The sequence below is a fragment of the Caretta caretta genome, chromosome 1, assembly GCF_965140235.1.
Source record: "Caretta caretta isolate rCarCar2 chromosome 1, rCarCar1.hap1, whole genome shotgun sequence".
Lineage (NCBI taxonomy): Eukaryota > Metazoa > Chordata > Testudines > Cheloniidae > Caretta > Caretta caretta.
In genome coordinates, this window is record NC_134206.1 from 304,176,928 (window position 1) to 304,203,228 (window position 26,301).

Genomic DNA, 26,301 nt, shown 5'->3' on the forward strand with positions numbered 1-26,301 from the left:
GTGTTGGAGTCATGTGGGTTGTACATGAGATTCTCCTCTAAATGTTTAATGATGCACAGGGCATAGCTGTCATTATACACTCTCTCCACACACACAATGAAATAAACACACGGCCAGTAGTGCATTTGCTGAAGTAAACTACCCACTCTAGGTTTGGCTTGTTTCCTAAAGTGACTGTCATGCTCTTGAAAAGAGAGGCCTGGAGACCAAAGGCATGGGTTTATTCACAGAACAGCAACGATAGTGTAAGTTTACCCAGACGGTCCCTCCACTCAGACTGGAAGGGGCAACCCCTAGGCATGGGCGAGAGTCTCCATGCCTCCTTAGCCTGTGGCATCTGACAAGGAGGCAGCTACGCCTAGTTTGATGGGGCTGGGGTAGCTGCATATAACAGAGTTTTGAAAAATCAAGCCTCCTATGTCTACCTCTAGCCAGGAAACTCTGGCTATGCATTGAACTATTGCTCAAGAAGCTGGTCCATGCAAAGAAAGACACTGTCTTTTAGTGGAGAGGATTAGCTTAGCTAGTGAGCTGATGGGTTGGATAATAGCAAATCATGCTCTATACTAGAAGTTAAAGGACAGTGATTAACTTAGATTGTTGTCCTCATCCCCCATCAACAAACTACACCTCAGTTAAACGCGATAGAGATAGGCGATGGCACATTGTCGAGAGAAACAAACAGAACCAGGAATTGCCGAGTTCTAAGCATGGCTCTAAAATTGGCATTGAACAACTCACTTAAACTACCTGGGCCAAACTCAGGCCTGGCTTAAGCAGGTTTAAGTTCAGGAAACTGAATGGCATTGCACCCACTTACACCAGGCTTGTGTTTGCTTCTCTGTGCCCTATTTCCTCATCCATACACTGGGCATAAGCCTTCACGATGGGGTTATGAGTGTTAACTAATGGCTCTCACGTGCTTCAGTGCTGCACTATACAGTAAGTGCTAAGCACTGTTATAACCCCGAGTAGCCAGCTATAACTCTGAACCTGTATAGAATTGGGAAATAAAATGGTAACTTGTTTATAACATGCCATAACTTGTGATGGTGGGATGAATTCAGCCGGGTGGCTGGCCCATGGCTGTTAGTTACAGTGGAAAGTTGTAGAAGTGCAGGGAAGGAAACCAACTGGCCTTGCTAAGATAGTGTGTGTGTGTGTGTGTGTGTGGGAGGGGGTGTATGGATGGAGTTATGTTACAGCTTTAGTTATGTGTAAATAAACAAATATTCACATCATTTCAGAACTGGGCTAATATCATCTTTGGTGTAACATTAGTGAAGTCAACAGAGCAGTTATAGCAGTTACGGATTTGGCCAAGTGCCTTTGCACGCTGATTACTCTGAAGGTGTTGTTTGCACAGATCAGCATACTGTACTATCAGTCCCCAAAGCAACACCAGCTGGCAGCTGCTAGGAGCACACATGCTGTGTCACACTAGAGAGGACGATGAGTGTCAGTTGTGTAGTATCATTAATCATCAGATGAAATGTATTTGATTAATTAAAATGCTAATTCAAGCTAAAATGATGGGCTTTTCAGAGCGTGTATCTGTAAAATGCCAGCGGAGAGGCAGGCATTAGTATTTGGTGCTTGACTTGAAGTGTGTGGTTCGGAAAAGGGAGAAAGAAATACCAGCAGTAATTTAATATCTTCTGAAATTAGATTATTCTTGATGCTGGGGGCTCTTTCTGGGCTGGAAAATCTCATCAACAACAGCCTGTTAAAGCTAATTGTGATATTTAACCCCCTACTTGCTGCCCTGGCACACATGCATGGTTTCCTGAGATGAAAGAAAGGTAAGTAAACATTCACATACTCCTACCTACAACAGGACGTACAGGACAGAACTGACTGGACAGAGACAATCTGTTTCTAGCACTGTTCCCTGCCCTGAATACTGATGAATTTAGTGCTTCCCTTGGCTGAACTTAGGAGACATACTGTGAAAAAGGGAACGAGGACTCCTGGTGCTCAGCTACCACAGGGAGGAGTGCAGTGGAAATGCCTAGATAAGTAGACGGGGCATGGCTGAGCCAACTCACTTTGTGCAGAGCGGACAGAGGGGATGCTGGTAAACTGGAAGCTCCCCCCACAAACCCACTCACCTGTTGGTAATAGCTTATCTAAAGTGATCACTCGCCTTACAATGTGTATGATAATCAAGGTGGGCCATTTCCAGCACAAATCCAGGTTTAACAAGAACGTCTGAGGAGTGGGGGGGGAGAGGAAAAAACAAGGGGAAATAGGTTACCTTGCATAAAGACTTAGCCACTCCCAGTCTCTATTCAAGCCTAAGTTAATTGTATCCAATTTGCAAATGAATTCCAATTCAACAGTCTCTCGCTGGAGTCTGGTTTTGAAGTTTTTCTGTTGTAATATCGCAACTTTCATGTCTGTAATCGCGTGACCAGAGAGATTGAAGTGTTCTCCGACTGGTTTATGAATGTTATAATTCTTGACATCTGCTTTCTGTCCATTTATTCTTTTACGTAGAGACTGTCCAGTTTGATCAATGTACATGGCAGAGGGGCATTGCTGGCACATGATGGCATATCTCACATTGGTGGATGTGCAGGTGAATGAGCCTCTGATAGTGTGGCTGATGTTATTAGGCCCTCTGATGGTGTCCCCTGAATAGATATGTGGGCACAGTTGGCAACAGGCTTTGTTGCAAGGATAGGTTCTTGGGTTAGTGGTTCTGTTGTGTGGTATGTGGTATGTGGTGAGTATTTGCTTCAGGGTGGGGGGCTGTCTGTAGGCAAGGACTGGCCTGTCTCCCAAGATTTGTGAGAGTGTTGGGTCATCCTTCAGGATAGGTTGTAGATCCTTAATAATGTGTTGGAGGGGTTTTAGTTGGGGGCTGAAGGTGACGGCTAGTGGCGTTCTGTTATTTTCTTTGTTAGGCCTGTCCTGTAGTAGGTGACTTCTGGGAACTTTCATGGTTTGTGTGTATAAAAAGATCTTCTGTACTTTCCACAGTATGCATCCGATGAAGTGAGCTGTAGCTCACGAAAGCTTATGCTCAAATAAATTGGTTAGTCTCTAAGGTGCCACAAGTACTCCTTTTCTTTATACAATGTAGAACATCTTCAACACCCACCGCCCCCGCCCCAGACCCCCACCAGCCTAGAATAAGCAATAGTTTGATCATTGGAAACTCTGCTGGAATATAGGAGACTTAGGTTCAAGTTCCTACTATGAATCCAGCAGAAAAGAGATTTGAATCTGGGTGTCCCAGTTGAATGCCCTAACCACTGGGCTCTTGCTCAGATCATGCCTACCAGACTGGACCCTGCAGGTGAGATAGGCAGGGAACGCCTAGTTTGTAAATCCCACCAGGAGTTAGGGCCGCTTCCTGGTGGCAGGACTGAGGTGGCTGCGTGCATGGCCAGGGGCAGAAATTGATGTGTCCAGGGGACTTTAGCCACCAGCAGGGTTAGGTGGCAGCTGAGAGGTGGTTTTGGGAATGTCAGTAAATGCTGGACTTAGTGGCAGTTAGGCACCTAGCCCCGCTCTGTAAATCTAGCCCTTAGTGGGTGGGTTTTAAGCTACAGTGACTGGTGATCAAATGATGTGCAGCAGGAAGAAATGCTGCTGTTCTGGTTTGTTTTTGTTTTGCATTGCCTAACTTTGTGTGTTTTTAAATGTATGTCTTAGGTGCCCTTTGGAGTGAAGTTTGCAAAAAGCTGAAACAGAAATAAAACAGTGACTGGTATCATGGAGCAGGTTGGTTGACAAAAATGCTTTATAGGCTGTCAAAGCAAATATCCTGAATTTTGTGGCTATGGCATGAAAACTATAGTTCATTCTGCTATACACTTGCCGCTGAATTAGACCCTTGCTAATTTTCTAGACCCTAATGACTTGTTCATTACTACCGAATGTCAACAGTCCTATACATTAGATAATCTCATCCTGATAATCAATATCATTCTGAATACTTTACACTGGTAAAACCTAACGGCCAGAACTAGGGATTGTATTGTTATGTGAAACCTGACATGCAGAACTAAGAATTGTACTCAGCAGAAACAAAAGCATAAATGAAAGATGGATGATCCAGAATGATCTAATCACTGACAGCCCAATGACTAGTGATAGAATGACTTTTCTGTTTGTGATCTAAGGAGGATGTGTCTGATATAAAGACAGAGCATGAATCACTAACATAAGCTTGTAAATATCCTAAAACCTTGGGAAACTATTAAGACAGCAGCTGTAACTGACAAACAAAAGAAGTGATAACAAACACAGTGAGAGCTTTTAAGTACTGACTCATCAGAGAATAAAACTCATTCTTGGTTACCCATGATAATTCTGATATAGTAGATTGAACCAGCATTATGGGTGCAATTTTGATGATTTCTCTGTTAACAGAGTGACTGTCTCTTCAGGTCTAATGTGGGCTTGAAACCTTCATTTTCCCATTGGGCAAAATAAGGGTATCATCAACAATAACTTGACATCCATAATACTGAGACTTTTTTAACTGGTTGGCAGATATCTTAAAGGAAATTGACCTTAAATGCATAAGAAATAATACTCAATTATGCTTGCAAAAATGAAGGCAAAAATATTAGATGCTACTGAGTCAGCATCCTGCTAAATGCCACTCGTCACTATGGACCTCCTCCTACTTTCAGAGAAGTCAGTAATTTCCAGGGACCAGACTGACTGTTCCACACTGTAATATCTCCCGTCTCTAGAGGATTTCATTATACACATCAATAATGACTCTCCCTTCACTCAGTCCCTTTGCCTTCATAACAACCACAGAACTTCCGTGGGGGGGTTCAAGCTCAAGTCATGCTGTTGAGCAGCCTTTGGATCTCGCGTTTGGGACAGGGCTGAAGTTTGGGAGTTTGAAGGGAACCCAGCAAACGGGCCGATTGCAATCTTTTTAATGGAACTACCACACAGCTTTGCTCCTCTTGTCTTAGTGCGGCTGACTGCTGGGAACTCTGGTGCTGGCAGCTTGCCATGCTGTCACACAGCAACTCAGTCACTTTCTTACTGCTATTTTCTCCTTTATTTTTTTGCCCCACCCATGCCTTGCTCCCCGCTTCCTATTTTACTTGCTTGGCTACGGGCACAATAATAACCCAGCAAATACTTTAGAAATGAAGTGAAAGCCACCAACCCCCATGAATTGTTTTTTTGCTATATCCCTTACAATCTGTCCCTGGTTGCAGCTGTTCCTGTGGGTCTGCAAATACAGGATTGTGTGTCCTTTATTTGCAACATTCGTAAAATAGGACGGAGCTCCACAGGCTCTCTTCATCTATCAGGGGCAGAGGAATGCGGTGCAGATTTGTGGGATTTTTTTTTTTTACAGACAGAAATTATGGGCTATAGGGGGCATGAGATGGAGAAACTTGCATGCTGGGAACATGGCCCCTTGCTCCCAGAGATCCCTGGGTAAGTCATTTTTATCCCACAACAACTTGCAAACATTTCCCAAAAGGTACAGTGCTGGATGGCAGCACATGGTACTCTGGAATATGTACTTATGGCACATCACGCTTTGCATCAACACAAGCCCTCCTGCCGAGGGCACGCAGCGCCAACTCAGGCAGCCCCATCTGCACGCACGTGATAACTTGCGTCAACTAAACTTTTCAGTGTGGACATGTCCCTAGGTGCCCTAGAACAAAGAGATTTAAGCAAGTGTGTCAGGTCTCCCTGATGACTGATTTCTGCAAGTCCCCTCCAGAGCACTTGAGAGGATTGACGAATGGTTCGTCGCCTTAGTAAATTTATATTGAAGGTGAACTTAGAGAAAAAGTAGATATGAGACTTCTTCGAGCTTTAACTGCAGCTGAGGAAACAGAGGAAAAGGATCAATAACAAGTTATAATGAATGACATTAAAATCTCAGCAGTTGCCATTCCACAGTAACTATCTCCTACATCTGGAAAGTTGGCATTGTTTCAAGGTAAACGCTGAATTCCTAAGGGTATCCACTGTATAGTGAGACTTTATACCTACTCTGCATACAAAAAAAAAAAAAAAGCCAGAAGCCCAAGACACAGAAGCTTTGGGGCAACATTGATTTGCTTCAGTTAGAGAGACTAAAACAAAAAAGAGCTGAGGGTGTTGCTGCAGATAGAAAGGGTAGTAGGTGAATGTAAACCAGAAGCTAGCAATGAAGCAGCTGGGAGAAAAATACCACCTATGCCTATTAGCTGATGGAGGGGGGAGATACCAAAAGAGGGCCTTTAAGTCATTGAAAGCATTTTAAGGTAGTGAGGACATATGGTTAGGGGAAGTATACTACAGCACAGTTGTACAACAGCCCCATTAATGGCTGAGATTTGCTACTATTGTTCAAGCAGGCTAATGTAAAACAGAGAAAACGCAAGACTATTTAGCACAGACCTAACCTACATCACTCTAAAAGTCTGGCATATATGAACTTGTCTATAGCTTTGAAATATTGCCATCAGATGTTTTCCTAAACAACGCTGATTCCTCACTTCGCCCTGGCAAAAGGCCTGACATAACCCGGCCTACATAACTAAATCTCTCCTCACTTAAATTCTTAATTAGATCTCTCTTGCCTTAGGGCTTGTGTACGTGGTTTACGAGCAGTGAGCTCAGGTGTAAATCTACAGTGCACTAGCCTGCTGTGCGCTAAGTGGCCGTGTGAACCCTGCTGTTGTGCACTAATAGTACAATAGTGCCCTGTAACGTCCTGCTGTTTCGAACCCTGCTACTGCACACTAAAAGTTCCGTAGGGTTTTAGGTCAAAGCACGCTATGGTACTATTAGTACATTGTAGCAGGGTCCATATGGTGAGTTAGTGCGTTACCAGGCTAGTGCGCTGAACGTTCACACGCTGGCTTGCCGTGCACTAAGTCTCTGTGTGGACAAGCCATTTGTCACTTAGAAGACAACAATTACATCTGAACATCATGGCAAAGCTTGGAACTAATTTACATTCTACCCCAGTGGTACCGAGATACCAAATGAGATAGTTGGCGCATGGTGCAGGGCTTTGTGTTTAAGCGTGTAAAACATCATTTTATTAGTAGAACAATTAATTCTGAAGGTGAATGAATTCTGTATGGTTCCTAGTTACTGGAATACTTGCCAGCAGCAAGCAGTCATTTTTGTTTTCTCTTTACTGTGTAGTGTGGTCCAGAACATGTGGAGCAGAGGTGGGAGCAAAGACTTGCATTCTGGTTCTGCCATCAACTCATTGTGTGACCTTTGGAAGGTCCTTAACCAATCTGTGCCTCAATTTATCCTTCTATAAAATGGGTATCATTTACCTACATACAGCTATGTTCTGAAGCTGGATTTTATGTATGGAAAGTACTATACACATGACTTTAAAAGCCATTTGCCTACGTAATGTTAGAAAGTAGAGGCTAGAGGGCTAGATTTGTGTCCCTGTGCTGGTACAAAGTAGCCCCTGGAGGATTTCCCAGGGTAAGGGAAACCTCAGGTGTTATAGAGCCATCATAAGCAGAGCCTACATCTCCTTTCTCAACAGCCAACACAGAGGGTATGGATAGGATGTCCTTATAGCAAAGGGATCACTAGCCTGGGGGACCTTAGTAGTGGAGAGGAGATAGGACAGGACCCACTTGCCGAATACAGCTGTAGCTAAGATTGGGAGAACACAAAGATACGTTAAACCCACATTTGCATCCCCCTCCCACACTGTATCGATCTTTCTTTGGCCACAGCTCAGCATCTGGCCCTTTGATTACATTTCTTTTTCTACTTCCTCTTCCTATATTTCCTGCCCCCCCTCCCTCAGGCTGAAGAACTTTGTAACCTTTATCTAAGCTCTTCAGCCTCTTTTTGTAAAGCAGAAGGAAGTGTTAGGGCTTTCAGCCACGTAAATGTAGTTTGCCACCCCCACACACTTTCATCTCTTAATGCATCCATCTTATGCATTTATAATGCACCCAGGGTCTTTGTATCTAGGGTGCTAGACACAATTTATAAAGCAGCATTCATCCAAAAAGTTTATTCTCCTTATGCTTCCATAGGCGTTGCCACTCTAAACAGGGCCATTCTTTTGGTTGCAGGGGAGGCATGGTCCATTGGTTCCCCACTGCAAGGAAGTTTGTACAAAGGCTGGAGCCTCGCAGCCTCAAGGGGACAGAAGTCAGGCTCACGCTGAGCACCGGCTGTAGAACTCCCTGCCATCTCCACTGCCTGTCCCTCTCTTGGTTGAGCTGTGAGCTTCAGCATTGTCATGGATCACAGCCCTATGGGCAAGCTCAGAGAGGTGTTTTTTTGCGGGAACAAACCAGGACACTGATGTCTTTAAAGATTAGCTTCAGGATCTTGCAGTGGATTCTTCACTGGCTGGGATAGCAATGTTGACAGGAATAGACAGGAAAGAGCTATAGAGAGAGAATGCTATAGTAGTCTAGCCTAGAATTGATGAACACTTGATTACCATGCCTATGTCCATATTTGCTAAGGGAGTACAGCCTCCCAGCCAGCTGAACGGGACAAGGATCACTGAATGACTCAGTCGTTTCTTACCTGTTTGCTTGTTAAGCACTTAACTTACCCTTGTCTCTGCAATTGTTCACTACTTTTGCTTGCCTTATTAACTTTTTAAAATGTCTTTTGAGCCCTTCATGCTGGGAGTAGATTTTCCTGCCACAGTGTACGTAATCAAGAAGATGGCCAATATGATCAGTGAGATGGCTGGACGGTACAAGTACTAGCCCCACAGTCAGTTCCTGCATTGCTGCAGCCATTCTGTGAGACCTTAGGCAAGTCACTTAGTCTCTCTTTACCTGCAACACAGGAACAATATTTATACTTCCCTGTCTCCCAGGCATGTTGTGAGCATAAATTATTAAAGATCGTGAGATGCTCAGATACAACGGTGATAGGGTCAAGGAAAGCAGGTAACACTGCCAAAGGCTTCCATGTGTCCATACAGTCTTTGTCATCCTTATTCTATGACACTTCAAAGTTCTAGCACGTTCTCTCCTTTCTTCCCTGTATGATTTCTTGAACATGCATATTCAGCCCCAAGGTGCTCATTAAAAAAATCCAGAACTCTTCACTGCCCCTCTTTTATTCTATATATTAATATAGTTTGGTTTTATGCATCTTGCATTTTATCTAGGGGTTATCAAATATGGCTGTTTCTGAAAAACGTATGTGAGTTTTACATACTTCCTCTGTATTTTTTAGTGTCTTAACTTCCTAATCAACAGCTGGATTATTTCTTCCACTGCCTTTTCTGAAATGCAAGGGCAGAGCTATTTTAACCTGCTGTTCAAATTGAATGCTCTTCCTGAAAGTCATTTCTGTTTATATTATTGTTCTATTTATGTTACTGTGCTATTAGCTGGGTATGCTTTTATGTGAAGAATACATTTGTTTTCCAACTGCATAATACATTTAACAACATCTAAGGATGAAAAGAGTTACCTTTTCCATAACTGGTGTTCTTCGAGATGTGTTGCTCACGTCCATTCCATATTAGGTGTGTGTGCTCACCACATACACCGGTGCCAGAAGTTTTTCCTTTAGCAGCATCCATAGGGAACCAGCTCTGGCGACCTCTGGAGTGGCGCCTGCATGGCACAGTATAAGGGGCTCCCCCCACCCTCAGTTCCTTCTTGCTGGAAACTCCAACAGTGGGGAAGGAGAGCGGGTTATGGAATGGACATGAGCAACACATTCTGAAGAACAACAGTTATGGAAAAGGTAACAATCTTTTCTTCTTCGAGTGCTTGCTCATGTCCATTCCATATTAGGTGACTCCCAAGCAGAACCCCTGGAGGCAGGTAGGAATTCATGGATGTGTAGATTGTAATGTTTAAGAACAGTTTTGTAAATGAGTTCCAATAGTTCATGGATTAGAGATCCAATCTTATGGGGTTCCAGGGGTTTCTGTATAGATTATTTAGGTTAATCTTTCTATCTACCCAAAGGGACTCAGTGCTCAGTCTAGAAGATACCATCAAAGATGCTTAGTTTTGCAGTTCTCAAACTCTGGATTTGTCTCTCCAGAGATAACATGCTTGTTAACAGAAATTTTTTTTAAAATAAATAAATAACTAATGTATAGAGGTGAGAAATAATAGACCTCAATTGTCCCTCTGCAAATTTGTGCACAGAGTCAATTCCTTACCTCTCTCTAAAAGTGCGAAGTTTCAAAAAGTGTACTGAATAGAAGATTGTTGGGGGCGGATAGATCTGGACAAGTAGTAGTCTGGAGATAAATGTGAGAAAGGAGGGACAGGCAGTAGAAACAAAAGTGAAACTGTTTGAGCAGCATATTCCAGAAGTCTTGAGGTCTTTGAGTGTAGCCTTCATTGATTTGAGATCTACCATACCATTCTTTCACTTGAAGGAAAAACCTATATTGGCAGCAGGCTGTAAAAGAGACCCAGTTTGGGAATATTTTAATGAAGTTCCTCTACCTGTGGGTAAGAGAGGCATGTGTGCAAAATTCAAACAGTGCAACCAAGAAATGCAAGGCTTAGTTGCCCGAACTAAACTGGGAGGAGAGGTAGATACACTGGAGGGTAGTGATAGGATACAGAGAGTCCTAAACAAATTGGAGGATTGGGCCAAAAGAAATCTGATGAGGTTCAACAAGGACAAGTACAGAGTCCTGCACTTAGGATGGAAGAATCCCATGCACCGCTACAGACTAGGAACCGAATGGCTCGGCAGCAGTTTTGCAGAAAAGGAACTAGGGGTTACAGTGGACGAGAAGCTGGATATGAGTCAACAGTGTGCCCTTGTTGCCAAGAAGGTCAATAGCATTTTGGAATGTATAAGTAGGGGCATTGCCAGCAGATTGAGGGATGTGATCATTCCCCTCTATTCAACGCTGGTGAAGCCTCATCTGGAGTACTGTGTCCAATTTTGGGCCCCACACTACAAGAAGGATGTGGAAAAATTGGAAAGTCCAGCGGAGGGCAACAAAAATGATTAGGGGACTGGAACACATGACTTATGAGGAGAGGCTGAGGGAACTGGGGATGTTTAGTCTACGGAAGAGAAGAATGAGGGGGGATTTGATAGCTGCTTTCAACTACCTGAAAGGGGATTCCAAAGAGGATGGCTCTAGACTGTTCTCAGTGGTAGCAGATGACAGAACAAGAAGTAATGGTCTCAAGTTGCAGTGGGGGAGATTTAGGTTGGATATTAGGAAAAACTTTTTCACTAGGAGGGTGGTGAAACACTGGAATGCGTTACCTAGGGAGGTGGTGGAATCTCCTTCCTTAGAAGTTTTTAAGGTCAGGCTTGACAAAGCCCTGGCTGGGATGATTTAATTGGGGATCGGTCCTGCTTTGAGCAGGGGGTTGGACTAGATGACCTCCTGAGGTCCCTTCCAACCCTGATATTCTATGCTTCTATGATCATGAGATGTGTTCCTTCTCAGGAGGAAGCTGCGTTGAAGATGATGAAAGGAACATGTCTGAACGTGCAGATCTTCCGGTTGGAAAACTTTTTTATTTTATATTTCTTTCTTAAGGACTGCCTGTCTTCCTTCTGGATTATTCTTGAATTCTCATGTTTGAGCAAAAAATATAATTGTCAGTCTATGGTACTATCATTTTAGATGCAGTTGTGATAAAAAATAAATAGCTGAAATAGGCAGATCTTCCTTTTACAATTTCACCTTTAAAGTAGTACTGAGTGTCAGTGAATGCAATGAGTAATACTAAATGAGCGGTATGGTAATAATAATTAAATAACTGCATTGACTTATTCTGTTTAGGAGAATCCATCCTCAACATACAGGATTCTGAACACTATCCACCTTCAAGATAACCATCATTTTCTATAGTTTCAGAGTTATCTGCCTATGATAGTGTTTCAGTCACATCATGTATGTCACATAGCCACAGTATATCATCTGTAGCAAAAAGAAAAAAAATCTCCATCATCCAGAAACCACCATTGATAAGTCTGTGGTAAGAACCAGCAGATTACAAAATGAGGTAACTGATGAAAAAATTGCCCGGTTTGTTTATGCAACAAACTCTCCTTTCCATATGATTGAAAACCCACACTTTATTAACATGGTTCAGTTATTAAGACCAGGATACAGTCCACCCAACAGAGCAGATGTCACAGGCAAATTGCTGGATAAAGTGTATGAAAGAGAAATTGAGCAGCGTGCAAAAGGTCTAGAGCAGTGGTTCTTAACCTGGGGTGCAAGATGCTCTTTCTGGGGGTGCAAGACATGCCAGATTTTTTTAGAAGGTAAATCATCGAAAACACAAATTAAGCACAGGCATGTAAGTACAACTACTTTGTTTCATCAAACCTATGTATTTATTAACATTATACATTTTTTAACGATTACTGTAATATACAAACAAAAAATATATCTAGGTTTAAAGAACTGACCTACTTCAACGATTTTTGATAAGGTGTGAGAGAACATATTTTGAGAACCAAAGAGGTGCAGGCTGCAGTAAAGGTTAAGAACCACTGGTCTAGAGGGTAAAATTGTTAACCTGAGTCTTGATGGGTGGAGCAATGTCCACAATGATACTGTTGTACGTGCTTGTGTGACAACAGAAGAAGGGAATGTCTTCCTTACAGAAACAATTGATACATCAGGAAATGCACACACAGCAGAACACTTACAAGAAGTAGCAGTAAAAGCTATAACAAACTGTGAAAAAAAATTCAAATGTCTAGTATGCAGTTTGGTCACAGACAATGCTGCAAATGTATCGAAGATGAGAAGAAATTATTTAGAAGAGCGACCCAAGCTAACAACATACAGTTGCAGTGCTCATTTGATGCATCTCATAGCCAGACTTCAGAAATAAAGGCGAATGTTGTTGAAATTGCAAAATACTTCCGTAACAACCACTTTGCAGCAGCTGCTCTGAAAAAAGTGGGAGGAACCAAGCTAATTCTCCCACAAGATGTGCGATGGAACTCAGTAGTGGACTGTTCTGAGCACTATATCAAGAACTGGCCTAATCTGATGACAATTTGTGAACAAAATCGTGAAAAACTAGATGGCACTGTCACAGCCAAAGTTCTCAACATTGGGCTTAAGAGAAATGTTGAACATATGCTGAGTACCCTGAAGCCTATTTCTGTAGCCTCGAACAAAATGCAGGGAAATAGCTATTTCATTGTTGATGCTGTTGAAATTTGGAAGGAACTGAGTGAGATCTTAAAAAGAGAAATATGCAATGACAGAGTTTAAATTACAAGCATTAAAAAAAACAAGTGGGACAAGCACTATCTGCAGCTCATTTTCTTGCAAATATTCTCAGTACCAGGGTCAAACCTTAACTGCTTAAGAACAGGAGCTGGCTATGACATGGACATCCAGCAATCAATCCTCCATAATGCCAACTATAATAAACTTCAGAGCTAAGGGTGAACCATTCAAGAAATATATGTTTACTGATGATGTTTTAAAGAAAGTCACACCAGTGAACTGGTGGAAGTCACTTAAGCACTTTGATTCAGAGACGGTTGAAGTGATAATCTCACTTTTAATAGCAGTAGCGTCTTCTGCCGGTGTAGAAAGAATATTTTCTTCCTTTGGAATAATTCATTCCAAATTGAGAAATTGTTTGGAACCTGAAAAAGCAGGAAAGCTTGTTTTTCTTTTCCAGATTATGAAAAAACAGGAAAATGAAGGTGACGACGACTGAGTTAGCTACAGTAGTCAATATTTTAAGTTTCTCATGTTGACCTGGCTGACATAGTAGATTTAATTTTGGGTTTTTTTAAAAAACAAAAAAACATTTAATTTAACTATTTTAGATAAAAACTATTTTAACAAAAACAAACCAGATTTTAAAAAACTGGAATGTTTAAATTCAAAAATTGATATGCTTGTTTTGTTAAAATATTATATGTTGAAGAAAAATTCCGGAATACATAACGCTGTTGATTTAGTTAAATAAAACAATTTAAATGTCTGTCTGGTGATGTTCTCCTCCTAATACCACATGGCAAGAAAAATCATTAATATTTGGAGAATTATCTGTTGAATTGGAGATATTTATGAAGTCATTGGGGTGAACTATCTGCTTCAATTAACTTTGGTGAATGAAATAATCAGAAAATCATTCATTTTCTGACATAGCTGTAAAACTAGTCTGAAAAGTTTTCAAAATAAATCACTTAAAAATGTATAGTGTGTACCTTCTAAAAATGAAACCTACGTCTACCTCTGAGTTGTGAAGAATATGTATTAAGGTTATAACAACCAACAAGAATGCACTTTTATGTAGAAATTCATGATTAAATTGAGTCTTCCTGACTAGTGATTTAAATCAATTTGATTTAAATCAAATCCACCCTGGGCCGCAGCCATGTTGTGAGCTGCGGAGTCTGCTGCGTCCAAGGCTGCTTGGAGGGCCGCTCTCACTGCAACAGTGCCCTCCTTGAGGATCGCTAGGAATTCCTTCCTTCCTTCGGGCACCGAGACCTCGAATTTGGCAATAGACTGCCACATATTGTAGTCATAGCGGCCAAGGAGGGCTTGGTGGTTGGCCATTCTCAACTGAAGGCTGGAAGATGAATAAATTTTTCACTCAAACAGATCCAGTCTCTTTGAATCTTTACTCTTGGGCGTAGCCCTGGGCTGACCCTGCCTCTTCCTCTGGTTAATGGCCTCAACTACGAGGGAGTTTGGGGCCGGGTGAGCATAGAGATACTCATGGCCTTTAGCTGGCACAAAATATTTGCGCTCAGTCCTTTTTGAGATGGGTGTCAGGGAGGAGGGGGTTTGCCATAGGGTATTAATTATTTTTGATACCCCCTCATGTAGGGGTAAAGCCATTCTAGCGAGTGCTGTGGAGCCAAGTATGTCGAACAGTGAGTCTGATGGCTCCTCAAGTTCCTCTGCCTGGAGCCCCAGGTTAGAGGCAACCCTCTTCAAAAGCTCCTGATGAGCCTTGGCATCATCTTGCGGATGTGGGGGACTCGTAATCGCTTCATCCGGCGATGAGGAGGATGAAGCCAGCACTGAGGGATCCACCACATCCCCTGGTGGTCCAACTGGCTGCTCCCCTAGCTCCTCATGGGCCTGAGGGGGGGTCTTTCCCTGTGGGGCCTCCACCTCTGCAAGAGGGTGGGCTGCTGCGGTCGATGGCCTATCTGAGGCCCCCCGCCACTGATCAGGCAGTCTGGGAAGGCTGGGTGAACCCCCATGGATTCCAGGGGTACCATGCTGCCGGCCATTGGCCCGGAGGCCACAGGGTCAGCTGTGGTGCTGATGAGGTTGATGGTACCACTGGTGCCAGCACCAGGGACTCCTGATCAGTACCAGAGTTGTAAGAGGAGTGGATGCTGCGACGTGACTGTGACCAGCTGGCCTGGCAGCCCTTCTCCCTACAGTGCCAGCTGCTGTGCCTTGACATCGACCTGTCCGATCGGGACGAGTTCCTCCGACAGGACCCCGGGGATCTTTGGCATTCAGCGGATCTGCGTCAGTAGACCGGCAATCTATGCCTCATGCTACTTGACCTGTACTGGGATCTAGAGCAGGACCGGGAATCAGAGTGGGCCAGTCATCAGTAGAATCTCCCCGATCGAGGGGATTTGCACCTCGGCGACAGCTGGCGGGTAACCGATGATTCCGTTCCGCCAATTGGCCACAGGACCGGTGCAGAGGCATTGGAGACACGATGGTCAGTCTCAACTCTCAAGCCGACGGGGGTGGGGTGGGGGGTGTGTGTGCCTCCACAGGTCTCTGCCAGGTTACTGGTGAGCAGCGCCTTGAATCCCGCTGTCGGTGCCCAGGGTCTGGAGACCGAAGGGGGCTTCTTTGAGCCTGCCTCCCAAAGTCTAAGTCATGACAGCTCCATATGGGCAAGCGCTGGTAGGATGTTCCCCATGATGGGGAGTGGCACTGCTGAGGCGGGGACACTCAAAATGGTCCCAAGGCGGGTTTACCCTGGTACTGCTGGAGTCGGTGTAGGTGGCACCGGTAGCATCAGGATCTCCTGTGCTGCCTGCAGGGCTTTGGGCATTTACGGAACTTTGAGCTGACAGAGGCCCTCATCACTGTCCGGTGTGTCAGGCATAGCATGGGAGGGGCACGACATTAGCTGGGGCCTGACTCCCTGACGGAGGTGTTGAGAGCACGGGTCTTGGCTCTCCTCCGGTCCTCTCCTTTCCCTTACGGAAAGTGGGAGATCTTCCCCTCGCGGACCACTTGGGCTTCTTGGCTGGGGTGGGGGGAATCAGTGCTGGCTCATAGATGGCACCAGCGGGATGCTCCGTACCAATGCTGCAGTGCTCGGGGCCGAATCAGACCTCTGCTCCGTGTTAGGATATAGATATTCAGGCCTGTCTGTAAAGGCCTATACTCTAAGAATTTAGGTGTATTCTTATCACTTGGCTAGTGATAGAGGTATAAAAGAAAGAATCAAAATCACTGTCTGCCGGTGTAAGGGCCTTCTCTTACTGTGACAGTCTGAGGCCCTGTTCTTAGGCTAAGGCCTTTGGCTAAGCAGCAGAGGCAGCCATAAGCTGGGAAGCGAACAGTCACATCCTCACATTCCAAACTAGTCACACTGAAATAAGGTGCTATTCAGCTGTTAGGAATACAATCCTGTCCTGATAGTTCCTATCACCTCCAGAGAAAGGGAAGTGCCTAGAAAATGTAAAAGGAAACTTAGTTTGATAGCATCCTGTCTGGCAAGAACTCACTTATCAATAGCTGGGATGTGAAATCCTCACTTCTGTATTGTCTTGTCATTATAGTTCCCACTTTGCTATTGTTTGTCTGTATAATCTCTGTCTGGTTCTGTGATTGTTCCTGTCTGCTGTATAATTAATTTTGCTGGGTGTAAACTAATTAAGGTGGTGGGATATAATTGGTTAGCTAATCATGTTACAATATGTTAGGATTGGTTAGTTAAATTTCAGGAAAATGATTGGTTAAGGTATAGCTAAGGAGAACTCAAGTTTTACTATATAATCTGTAGTCAATGAGGAAGTGACTGGGTGTGGGTGGGGGTGGGCATGTGGGCGTGTGAGATGGGAACAGGGAATGGGGGTAAGAAAATTGGAATCATGTTTTGCTAAAGGGGGAGATGGGAATGGGAGTAAGGAAGTTGGAATCATGTTTGGCTAAGGGTAGGAATGGGAACAGGGACACAGGTGTAAGGCTCTGTGGTGTCAGAGCTGAGAAGGAGGATACTAAGGAAGGAAACTGGAATCATGCTTGCTGGAAGTTCACCCCAATAAACATCGAATTGTTTGCACCTTTGGACTTCGGGTATTGTTGCTCTCTGTTCATGCGAGAAGGACCAGGGAAGTAAGTGGGTGAAGGAATAAGCCCTCTAACACTCCGGTTCCAGGGTCAGCGCCAACTCCATCAGAGGTGCCCTGAGACAGATGTCTCTCTCCTTTTTTGTTCTGGGTTTGAACCACTTACAGTTGTGACACTTGCTGCTTATGTGTCCTTCTGCTAGACACCTTAAACAACTAATATGCGGGTCGCTGATGGGAATGGGCCGCTTAGAACCATCGCATGGTTTAAAGCCTGGCGATTGGGGCATACCCTGTCTCTAGGCTGAGTCTGTCCAGGGCCAACTAACTAAAGCTAACCCTAAGGGTATTACTAAACTATATCCAACTATTTTACGAGAAACGTTCGTGGGACACACTGAACTAAGCGAAAGCTAGCTGGAGCAGCAGAAGTTCCAGTGCAATCACTGGCAGCACAAAGGAACTGAGGGTGGGGGGAGCCAGCAGCCTCCCTTATACCGCACCATGCGGGTGCCACTCCAGGGGGCGCCAGAACAGGTTTGATTTCTTCAGCATTCTGTAGTGCTATTGTCTGATGATTTCCACTCAGTCTCCTAGGCTTGATCCCACTCAAACAGGAGTGTCTCCATTGACTTTAATTGAGAGTTGGGATAGGCTGTTAGTGAAGAAGAGGTGGAATAATCAGGCTAAATAAAAATGCTTATGCAGATGTAGCCTTTGAGCATTCATATTAGGCTGAGAGATGAGGGGGAGAAAAAATAGTGCAACATAAAAAGATTCTTGTGTCCATGATTTTATCTAGTAAATATTACTTTTAATTTCTTTTCAAGTATCAAACTGCAGCGCATCACTGAGTGATATACTTTCAGTCAGTTCTGCTGTGATTTTTATCTACAATGCACTGAAACAAGCCATGTTTAAAAACCATGTAAATCGAGAAATTACAGTAAATGGAAGATTAATGCATGACAACAAAATTAAAGTGTCAAGCCGTGAACAAAAGAAAAGAAAAAAAAAAGAAAATGAAATGGAGATGAGCATCCAAAACAGCAAAATATATTTGAGCAATAATATTACAACACAGATTTCATTTACAGAATCTAAAACCAAATATGAAAAGAATCTCCCCACACAAAAATTCTATCATCATTTATAAACAAGGAATTTCATCCAATTACACTATCCAGCGCAGGCAAGAAACTGAAAATGCCATCTAACCACTCAAGTGTATCACCCTGTTAGGTTATCACCTTGTGAACTGAAGGGAAGAAGAATTTATAAGTTAAAAAAAAATCCTAGGAAATGTTTTAGCTAAAGACAACAAAACCCAAACTCCCAAAGCACAAACAAAAAGGTGGAGATACAGAAGTGATAGTGCAAACATTTTTAAAAAGGAAATGGATTTGTCCTGTGTTTAGTCAGAGAAAAACATCACTGTACATTTTCAAGATGCAGTCCATTTCAAGACAATTGTTTTCAGGAATCAGTGCAGCTGTATGTTTCAGCAAAGCGTGCCCTGTAAATGAGGTAACTGAAATGTAAACCAAGCCAATATAAAGTGAGCTCACAGCTGTGGTAAAAATACACACCTTTTGAATGAGTGGCTGAATGTACAGTGCAGAAGTCAAGTACCTTCAAAATAAGTTCAAATCTTGAGTCACCTGCTGACGCCATACTGCTCATTCCTAAGCATTTGCTCAAATGAGATACTCTTTGGAATCAGATTTAAATAGCACCTTATGGCACTGAGATTCAAATATGGCCCAAACCCTACACCGGGATCAATTTAGGCAGAGTTCCATTGAAGTCAGTGAGTCTCAATGAGGTCTGCCTGCATGGACCTTGGAGCAGGGCTGGAGCTTGCAACTGCAAATGTTCCTAAAATCACTTCTGCTTAACACTAGGCAGGTCACAGTTCCACAGGAGTGTCACCATGTCGCCTATGCTCCAGTATCTGTCAACAAAATCAGTAACTTGAGATACCGTTAAATATTGTCTGTCCAGTCCTGACCAACCTTAGGGATAAGGTTTCTGATGTATTACCCACTCCAGAGGGTGGCCACATGAAGTTGGGGCATGGCCCTATAATTGCTTGGATGCCACAACACCTCTAGAGAATTCAAGCTGCATCCCTGCTGATCTTGTGGCACCTATACAGAGAGCTAGCCACAGAAATATGGAGTTCTGCAGTCATTCGTGCTGCTAGACAATGGAGCATGGAAGTTAGTGCCACTCAGAATTAATGTGTTTGAGTTCTGTAGGCTCCCAACCCCTGTGGTTCTTTTTTTGATTAAAAACAGATGGACAGCATGTTCTTTTGGACAATGGGAAAAGAAGATTCCAGACAAAAAGTCCAGTTAGTATAGCTATAAACAGATCTTTACATCTAAAATAGTATTATTAGAATACTATTATTATTCTTCAAAGTCTGAAAGTGAGCGACTTTTGAGTTCAGGTTAAAACGCAAGTATTTGAACTCAGGAAATCAGAATGTTGTAGTTAAATAAATACATGGGAAAATCTAGAGATACCCATTTAAGTTTCCAAATACCAACTTTACCTCTGCCTTCTTAATCAATAGCAATATCCCCCATCCATCTCTCAACTAAAGGCTAAAGACGATCCCCACTATCCTAGAGATAACGCAGCAGGCCAGTAGTTAAACTGTAAACAAATCCACTAAGTAGAGGCTTTCTTGCCTTCCACATACATGCCACAGCAGACATTATTTGACATATTACCCTCTGCCCCTGCCCATGATTATATTATGGGCAGGTTTCCCCACACTAGGCCATTCACACTTCCAGCATAGGTCAGAGATCTCACACTTTCATATGCGGACAAAATATCACCATTTCTATATCTTCTCACAACATATAGGCCATAGACCTCTAATAAACTCTCCAATGATGGCCTCTCTCTGCAACCATTACTGGCTACAAGGATGAAAGCCAGTTATATCATTGTACAACAGCAGAATATACTGATGTAGTTCATATAAACACAAGATTTCTCCAGTTGCAACTAGACAGTAAAGGATCGCCCACCAGTCCATAGTGAATAAGCAAGGGGAGGAGTTAAGGCTGGTGATGAAATCAACAGTATTTGTAGATTCATGTTTATGTTTCCTTGAATTACAATGTTCTAATTTTCTGACTTGTAAAAGTTTGTGTTGTAACTACTATGTCCTAATAATGGGGCTTTAAAGAGACATAGTTAACAAGTTAAATCTGTCATTACATATTTACATTACATTACACACAGATTTGTCTGGGTACTATGAGCCATCTAGATGGAGCATTCTATTACTGCAACTAAATTAATTGTTACCAAAACTGAAGCCAAAATAATGATCATTTTACCAAGAATAATAACTGTCTGTTTGAAGATCCCTCCCATCCAGACCCAAGGTTTGTCACTCAGAAATAGCTGACTTTTGTAGACCAGCCCTGTAAGATCAAGATAGTGCTTCCCTTTTTTGGAACACAGTGTTCTCTGTTCCTGTATTGCTTTCTCTTAGTTACCATTATCTCAGTTGTTATTTTGAGATGGTTGAATGGAAAGAAACCTAACAGTTTATATGATTTGATTTGTCTCTCACCCACCTTAACTCCCCCTCCCTTTTTGTGGCAGGGCAGGAATGCTGATTTTCTTGCTAAACTAACTTGCACAACACAGGATAATAAACGAAATTTAGGGAAGGAGCCCTAACTTGCCAGTGAATTTAACTCATTGGAATTGACAGTTTGAAGGAGCGATGAGTTATTGGGGTTACTGGCGTGCCCAACAACTACTACTAGAATATTTCCTCTCTTGTAGGGTTTACAAATTAATATGTACCAGGATTGGCAGATTATCTAAATGAGTTGACCATTACGTTAAAAAACTCAGCAGGCTACGAGCCCTCAGAAGTCAAAGAGTTACAGAGCTCATAACATTGTTTTTCAGATGTTTAAACCACAGCTACATGTCAGGCAACTTCCTCAGCTAATGTCTTATTTATAAAATGACTTGCATTTTTACTAAAATGCTGGTGAACGAATGATGTAAATCCAAAATCTTATAAATTATTCACACACACACTTATTCTGAAACAATTTTAAGTGGATCCACCCAGCAGCCTACAACTCTTGGTGTCCTGCACTTCAGGTGAACAAAGGCTAAGAGTACTGTGGAGCCAGAGAGTTCTGCCTTTGGAGTGAGTGTTACCTCATATAAACTGACAAACATCTCTGACTGAAGGAGCAGTGCTGACCGGTCCTCCAAAGAGGGATACTCAGGGCGGAGAGGACTAATTTCCCCAACAAAGGGAAAACCCAACTCTCCCTGTCAAACTGTCTGGTTTCAGTTTAAAAAAAAAAAAAAAAAAAAAAAGATAATCACCCCCCTAGATCCAATCCTATACTCACCACTCCACAGGACTGGGGTCCTAGGCACAGCAGAGATTTCAGATAAGAAACCTGGGGGAAAGCCAAACTGATGGAAGTCCAGGAGATCTGATGGAATAGCCCATCCCTCCCGCCCCCAACTGCACACGCGCGCGTAAACACACACAAAACCTTTAGCACATTTATTATGCCTTATACCTATTAACTTTTTTAAAAGAAAATATCACCTGAGAGACTGAATTTATTTTGAAAAAATATTGAACATTTTAAAAATCACATTTGAAAACCTCTCTTTGTTGGCTGTCAACAAGAACATGGCTGGAACCACAAAATGTTCTAACAAAGATCCATTTCATTCCCTCACTCTGTGTGGGCAACTCCTATTGTTGTCAATGTGGGCCACAGGCAGGGACTGAGAATGCTAATGTAAATTAATTTAAATATCCTTGCAGCTACCTACCTACAGGGCTTCTTGAGTTTTTCTATTTTTTGACTCTGTGTTGTTCTATAATACTCTGAAACCCATCATAGAAGTGCGAGGGCATAATAAAATGATTTGAACAGTGGCTTGTTTCCTTTCCTGTATTTGACGTTTGAGAGGGATATAATTGCCATGTATCATCATATGAGCCATAGCTTATTAAAGCCTGTAATTTCTTGGTTCTGAACACAGGCAGCTTTCTGTCTCCAAAGTGCATGGTCATATTTAATAAATCTTTTACATGTTTATATACAACTCAGTAACAAAATTCAAATAGTATAATCCTATCCTCCTCATTTTAGAATGAAGCTTCCAACCCTTTGCATATACTGTAATTGCTCAAAAAGATGAACACAGTGAGTATAGCTACTGAAGTAGCAAGATTTCTTCAACAGAGAAAACTGTTACATATAAAAAATTGCAAGTCAATCAAATTTGAGAGTGGGAAAGTTCCCAGAGCTCCCACTTCTACTCATCTTTGGTTTTTAATTATGATTTAACAAGCTTGAAGCCTTGTCCTGTGTCCAGCACTGTGGGAAGAAACCAATTCATTTTAAATCTTTTCAAGCATCTAAAACAAGCCTTACAGACCCAGAACAGATTGAGACCACAAAACCAGTTTGCCAAATGCACCAATGGATAGGTAACACGAGGGAAGTACATCATCCAGTGTTTGGCAACATCACATCCTGTTGGCAAATGTAGAGTATAGTCACTCCAGCGTTTTGACACACCGTACACTGCTTTCACCGCACGGCCCTTTTCAGACCAGCTGATGCTATTGTCAGGGTTACAATTGTATTCGACCCATTCTCTGGTAAAGTCACCAAGTTGCGGAGGGTCTGCTTCCTCAATGTCTACCACTCTGGCAAATTCTGCTCCTTGTACTGCAATATATAGATCATTTACTTTTCTTACTTCTTTAACCCAAGGCTGGGAGTTCTCACAGTCTAACACAATTATAAGTCGCGAACAAAAAGAACCATTCTTCTCTCTCCACCATTCCAAAAGCGTGTCAAGCCGTAATGCATCGCCACCTGCAAGAAAGCAGAAAAATATACACCTTAGTATAGTTAAATTTTCAGTTTCCAACAGTAAACCTGTTTTAGCACCTTTTATGAAGGTGATAGGGTTTTTCCACTGCAGAGATGCTAACTAACCCAGCCAACTCAATGCTGCAGATGCAGTCATTAACTCATCCTTGTATTAAGGTAAGTAGGAGCAAAACCCTACCCTACCGTGAAATAAATTAAGCTGAGCAACCTTTAGGAGGAGCTCTCTGCACTGGGGATTTGGTGCTGGATGCCAAGACTGAGCATGACTTCAAGGCTTAAGGCTGCCTCCATGAGGAGCGTGAGGCACCAGAGAGAGCTGGAGCCGACCCAACGGTTACCGTTCAGGGAAAACATTCTGTCAACTGTGCTCGGGACATGCACACACCTACAATGGAATGGACATGTGCAAGCACTTGGAGAAGAACAGCTACGCAGGGGCAGAAAGTTTGAGCTGGAGTTTACATGTTTTGCTTTATGTTAATAAGTTCAAACCTCAGAATAGGGTATGTTTTAAACCTACATAATATGTCCTGCCTATTTTAGAGCAGAATTAGTAAGCCACCTGCTTACACACCACCATAACCTTTGCCTTGGAAAAGTCATTTGGCCTGAACATTGATAGATTTTCTCTAAAGGCAGAAGAGAATGTTTCTGTGATGTTTAAAGAAAATTTAAATGGATTTTAAGTTACAAGTCATCAAAAAGTTACCATGATTTGAAACTTTTATTTGTATCTAACCTTTGTCTCCTTCTATCTCAAAAACTACTTCTGATTAGGAGTACTTGTGGCACCTTAGAGACTAACCAATTTATCTGAGCATGAGCTTTCTGATTAGTGCTTCAAACTTTCAGTATAGTTTCATCTCCTGAAAATTCAAACTATATTTGAAGAAAACAGACTATAATTAGGAAAAGTTGTTAACAATTTGGATCACTTTTGGCACAATAAATTGAATGGGTGCTGTTGGTACTCAGTACCTAAGAAAAATCAGGCTACTTATTGAGGAGCATAAGGAAAAAATCCTGATAACACTAACTTCAATTGGATTGTTCACATGATGAACTTCACTCACACCTATAATGTTTGCAGACTGAAGCTATAATAAGGATTTAGATACACAATATTAAGGACCCAAGACTGAACATTTTGGTCTAGTTTAAAAAGATTATTTTTTAATAATCTAATCTAAAGTGACATTAGTAGGAAGAGGTAAGGAAATTAGATTTTTAAAGCAGATATGAATTTTAACCTAGCAATGCACCTTTAGAGACAATTTGCACCAGGGAATCTGAGTACATTTAAATAGAGTTTAAATTCTTTGAATTTATATACAAAATATGTATCACCAAAGTTTCTCAACTGGAAGAACAGATAAAGCATTTGGTACATCAGACAGGAGGCAACAAGTTCATGTATTAAAGGCTGAAGGCTAAAATATGAAAGTCTAGATCAGGGGTGGCCAACCTGAGCCTGAGAAGGTGCCAGAATTTACCAATGTACATTGCCGAAGAGCCACAGTAATATGTCAGCAGTCCCGCATCAGCTCCCCCACTCCAGCCCCCAGCACCTCCCTCTCCCCATCATCTGCCGTTTTGCATGTACAGGAGGCTCTGGGGGATAGGATGGAGGAAAGAGGGCACAGCACATTTGGGGGAAGGGGTGGAGTGGGGGCAGGGCCTGTGGCAGAGCCAGGGGTTGAGCAGTGAGCATCCCCCAGCACATTGGAAAGTTGGCGCCTGTAGCTCCAGCCCCGGAGTCGGTGCCTATACAAGGATCCGCGTATTAACTTCTGAAGAGCCACATGTGGCTCCGGAGCCACAGGTTGGTCACCCCTGGTCTAGATCTTATTTTGGAAGTAGTTCTCCCCTGACAGCATGGTTTTACTTGACTTCTGAAATATGCATATTCGTTGTATGAGAATTTACAGCAATTTAAACTAGACTAACTAGACTCTATTTAATGCTTTGTTAGATATGATCAAAGCCACCAAAGTAATTTTATCTGCCCTTTTTACAAGCATATTTCAGTCAGAAAAAGTGGCATCCATCTTCTTAAACAGGTTTTACATTCAGGATTTACATTAAGGATGCAGGTAATCTATTATGGAGAAAGCCAATTCCCTTACAACCTAGCTGTGGGTGCAGAGTGGATATAATTTCAAGCCAAGAAAAAATGTGTGATAAAGACGAAGAAACTTTACTGTAACCTCTGAATAAATGTACAGACTGACTCAAACCAGACACTCAAAAGTGTTTAATTTGTGGCAACTTTATAACAAAACAAATCCTGTCTTTTGCTCACTTCTATAGGACAATCAGCAATCCAGACTGTTATCTGAGTAGCATTTCCTTTTAATGCTTTAATGATTACTATCAACATATAGAGTCACCATACCCTAACTTAGAGAAGGGTTGCATTTGAAATCAAGAATTTCTAGTGACCATATAAATCACGAGTGTGAAGCTCAAGTGGCTGTAAATAAGACTTACTATAGCTACAAATCTGAGCATATTTTACTTTATAATATTTGCTTGATTCTATTCAATATTTTAATTTCTTACTGTCTTCATGCAACTGGATCAATTTCTACCAAAAAAATTCTGCTCAGATGCTTGATTTAGAATATTTTAAAATAAATTTTGCTGCAAATAGCAATTTCTTCCTCCACTCATGTATTTATTTCATCCATTTGTAAGGTGCCTGATGCAGAGTCCAAAGTGCATCCAATAAAAAGAAACAAATCCAATAAGAACCACCACCAGCTAGAATATGTGGCTATGAGTCCAAATCTTACATCTCCCATTTCTTTGGTCAACTAAACTCCAATTAGTCTTATCAGAAGGTGGCAGTTTATTATTAGTCATGGAGATGTGTAGCCAGAAGAGATGTTCTTCTAAAATAGTGAATGTCAAGTGATACTCAAGAGTATATGGGATATCATAGCTGTCTGCAGATTCCTATCTTTGATAGATGGCAAAAATGCATTTGTAATCTGTTACTTCCAGAGAAAAACTACATTAAGGATGGAGTTAAGGTTCAGAGTATATATTGTAAGTACAAATTTACAGGGATAGAATCATCTCTAAAACAAAGAAGATAAATCCACAAAATTCAGTGTCAGGTTCATCTTATAAAAACCAGAAACCTACTGTGTATACACAC

The 26,301-nt window shown here is 42.2% G+C and overlaps 1 protein-coding gene across 4 annotated transcripts in view; it reads right to left on the bottom strand.

The window, feature by feature from the left end:
* Window positions 1-18,006: 18,006 nt before the first annotated feature.
* The window catches only part of TMEM168 (transmembrane protein 168), a 36,005-nt gene continuing 27,710 nt past the window's right edge, over window positions 18,007-26,301 (bottom strand). For all 4 annotated transcript variants that reach the window (XM_048836088.2, XM_048836086.2, XM_075124430.1 and 1 more), the window contains exon 5: window positions 18,007-23,120. In XM_048836088.2, the coding sequence (XP_048692045.2) occupies window positions 22,573-23,120 (548 nt within the window). In that variant the 3' untranslated portion in view covers window positions 18,007-22,572. The remainder of the gene's footprint in view (window positions 23,121-26,301) is intronic.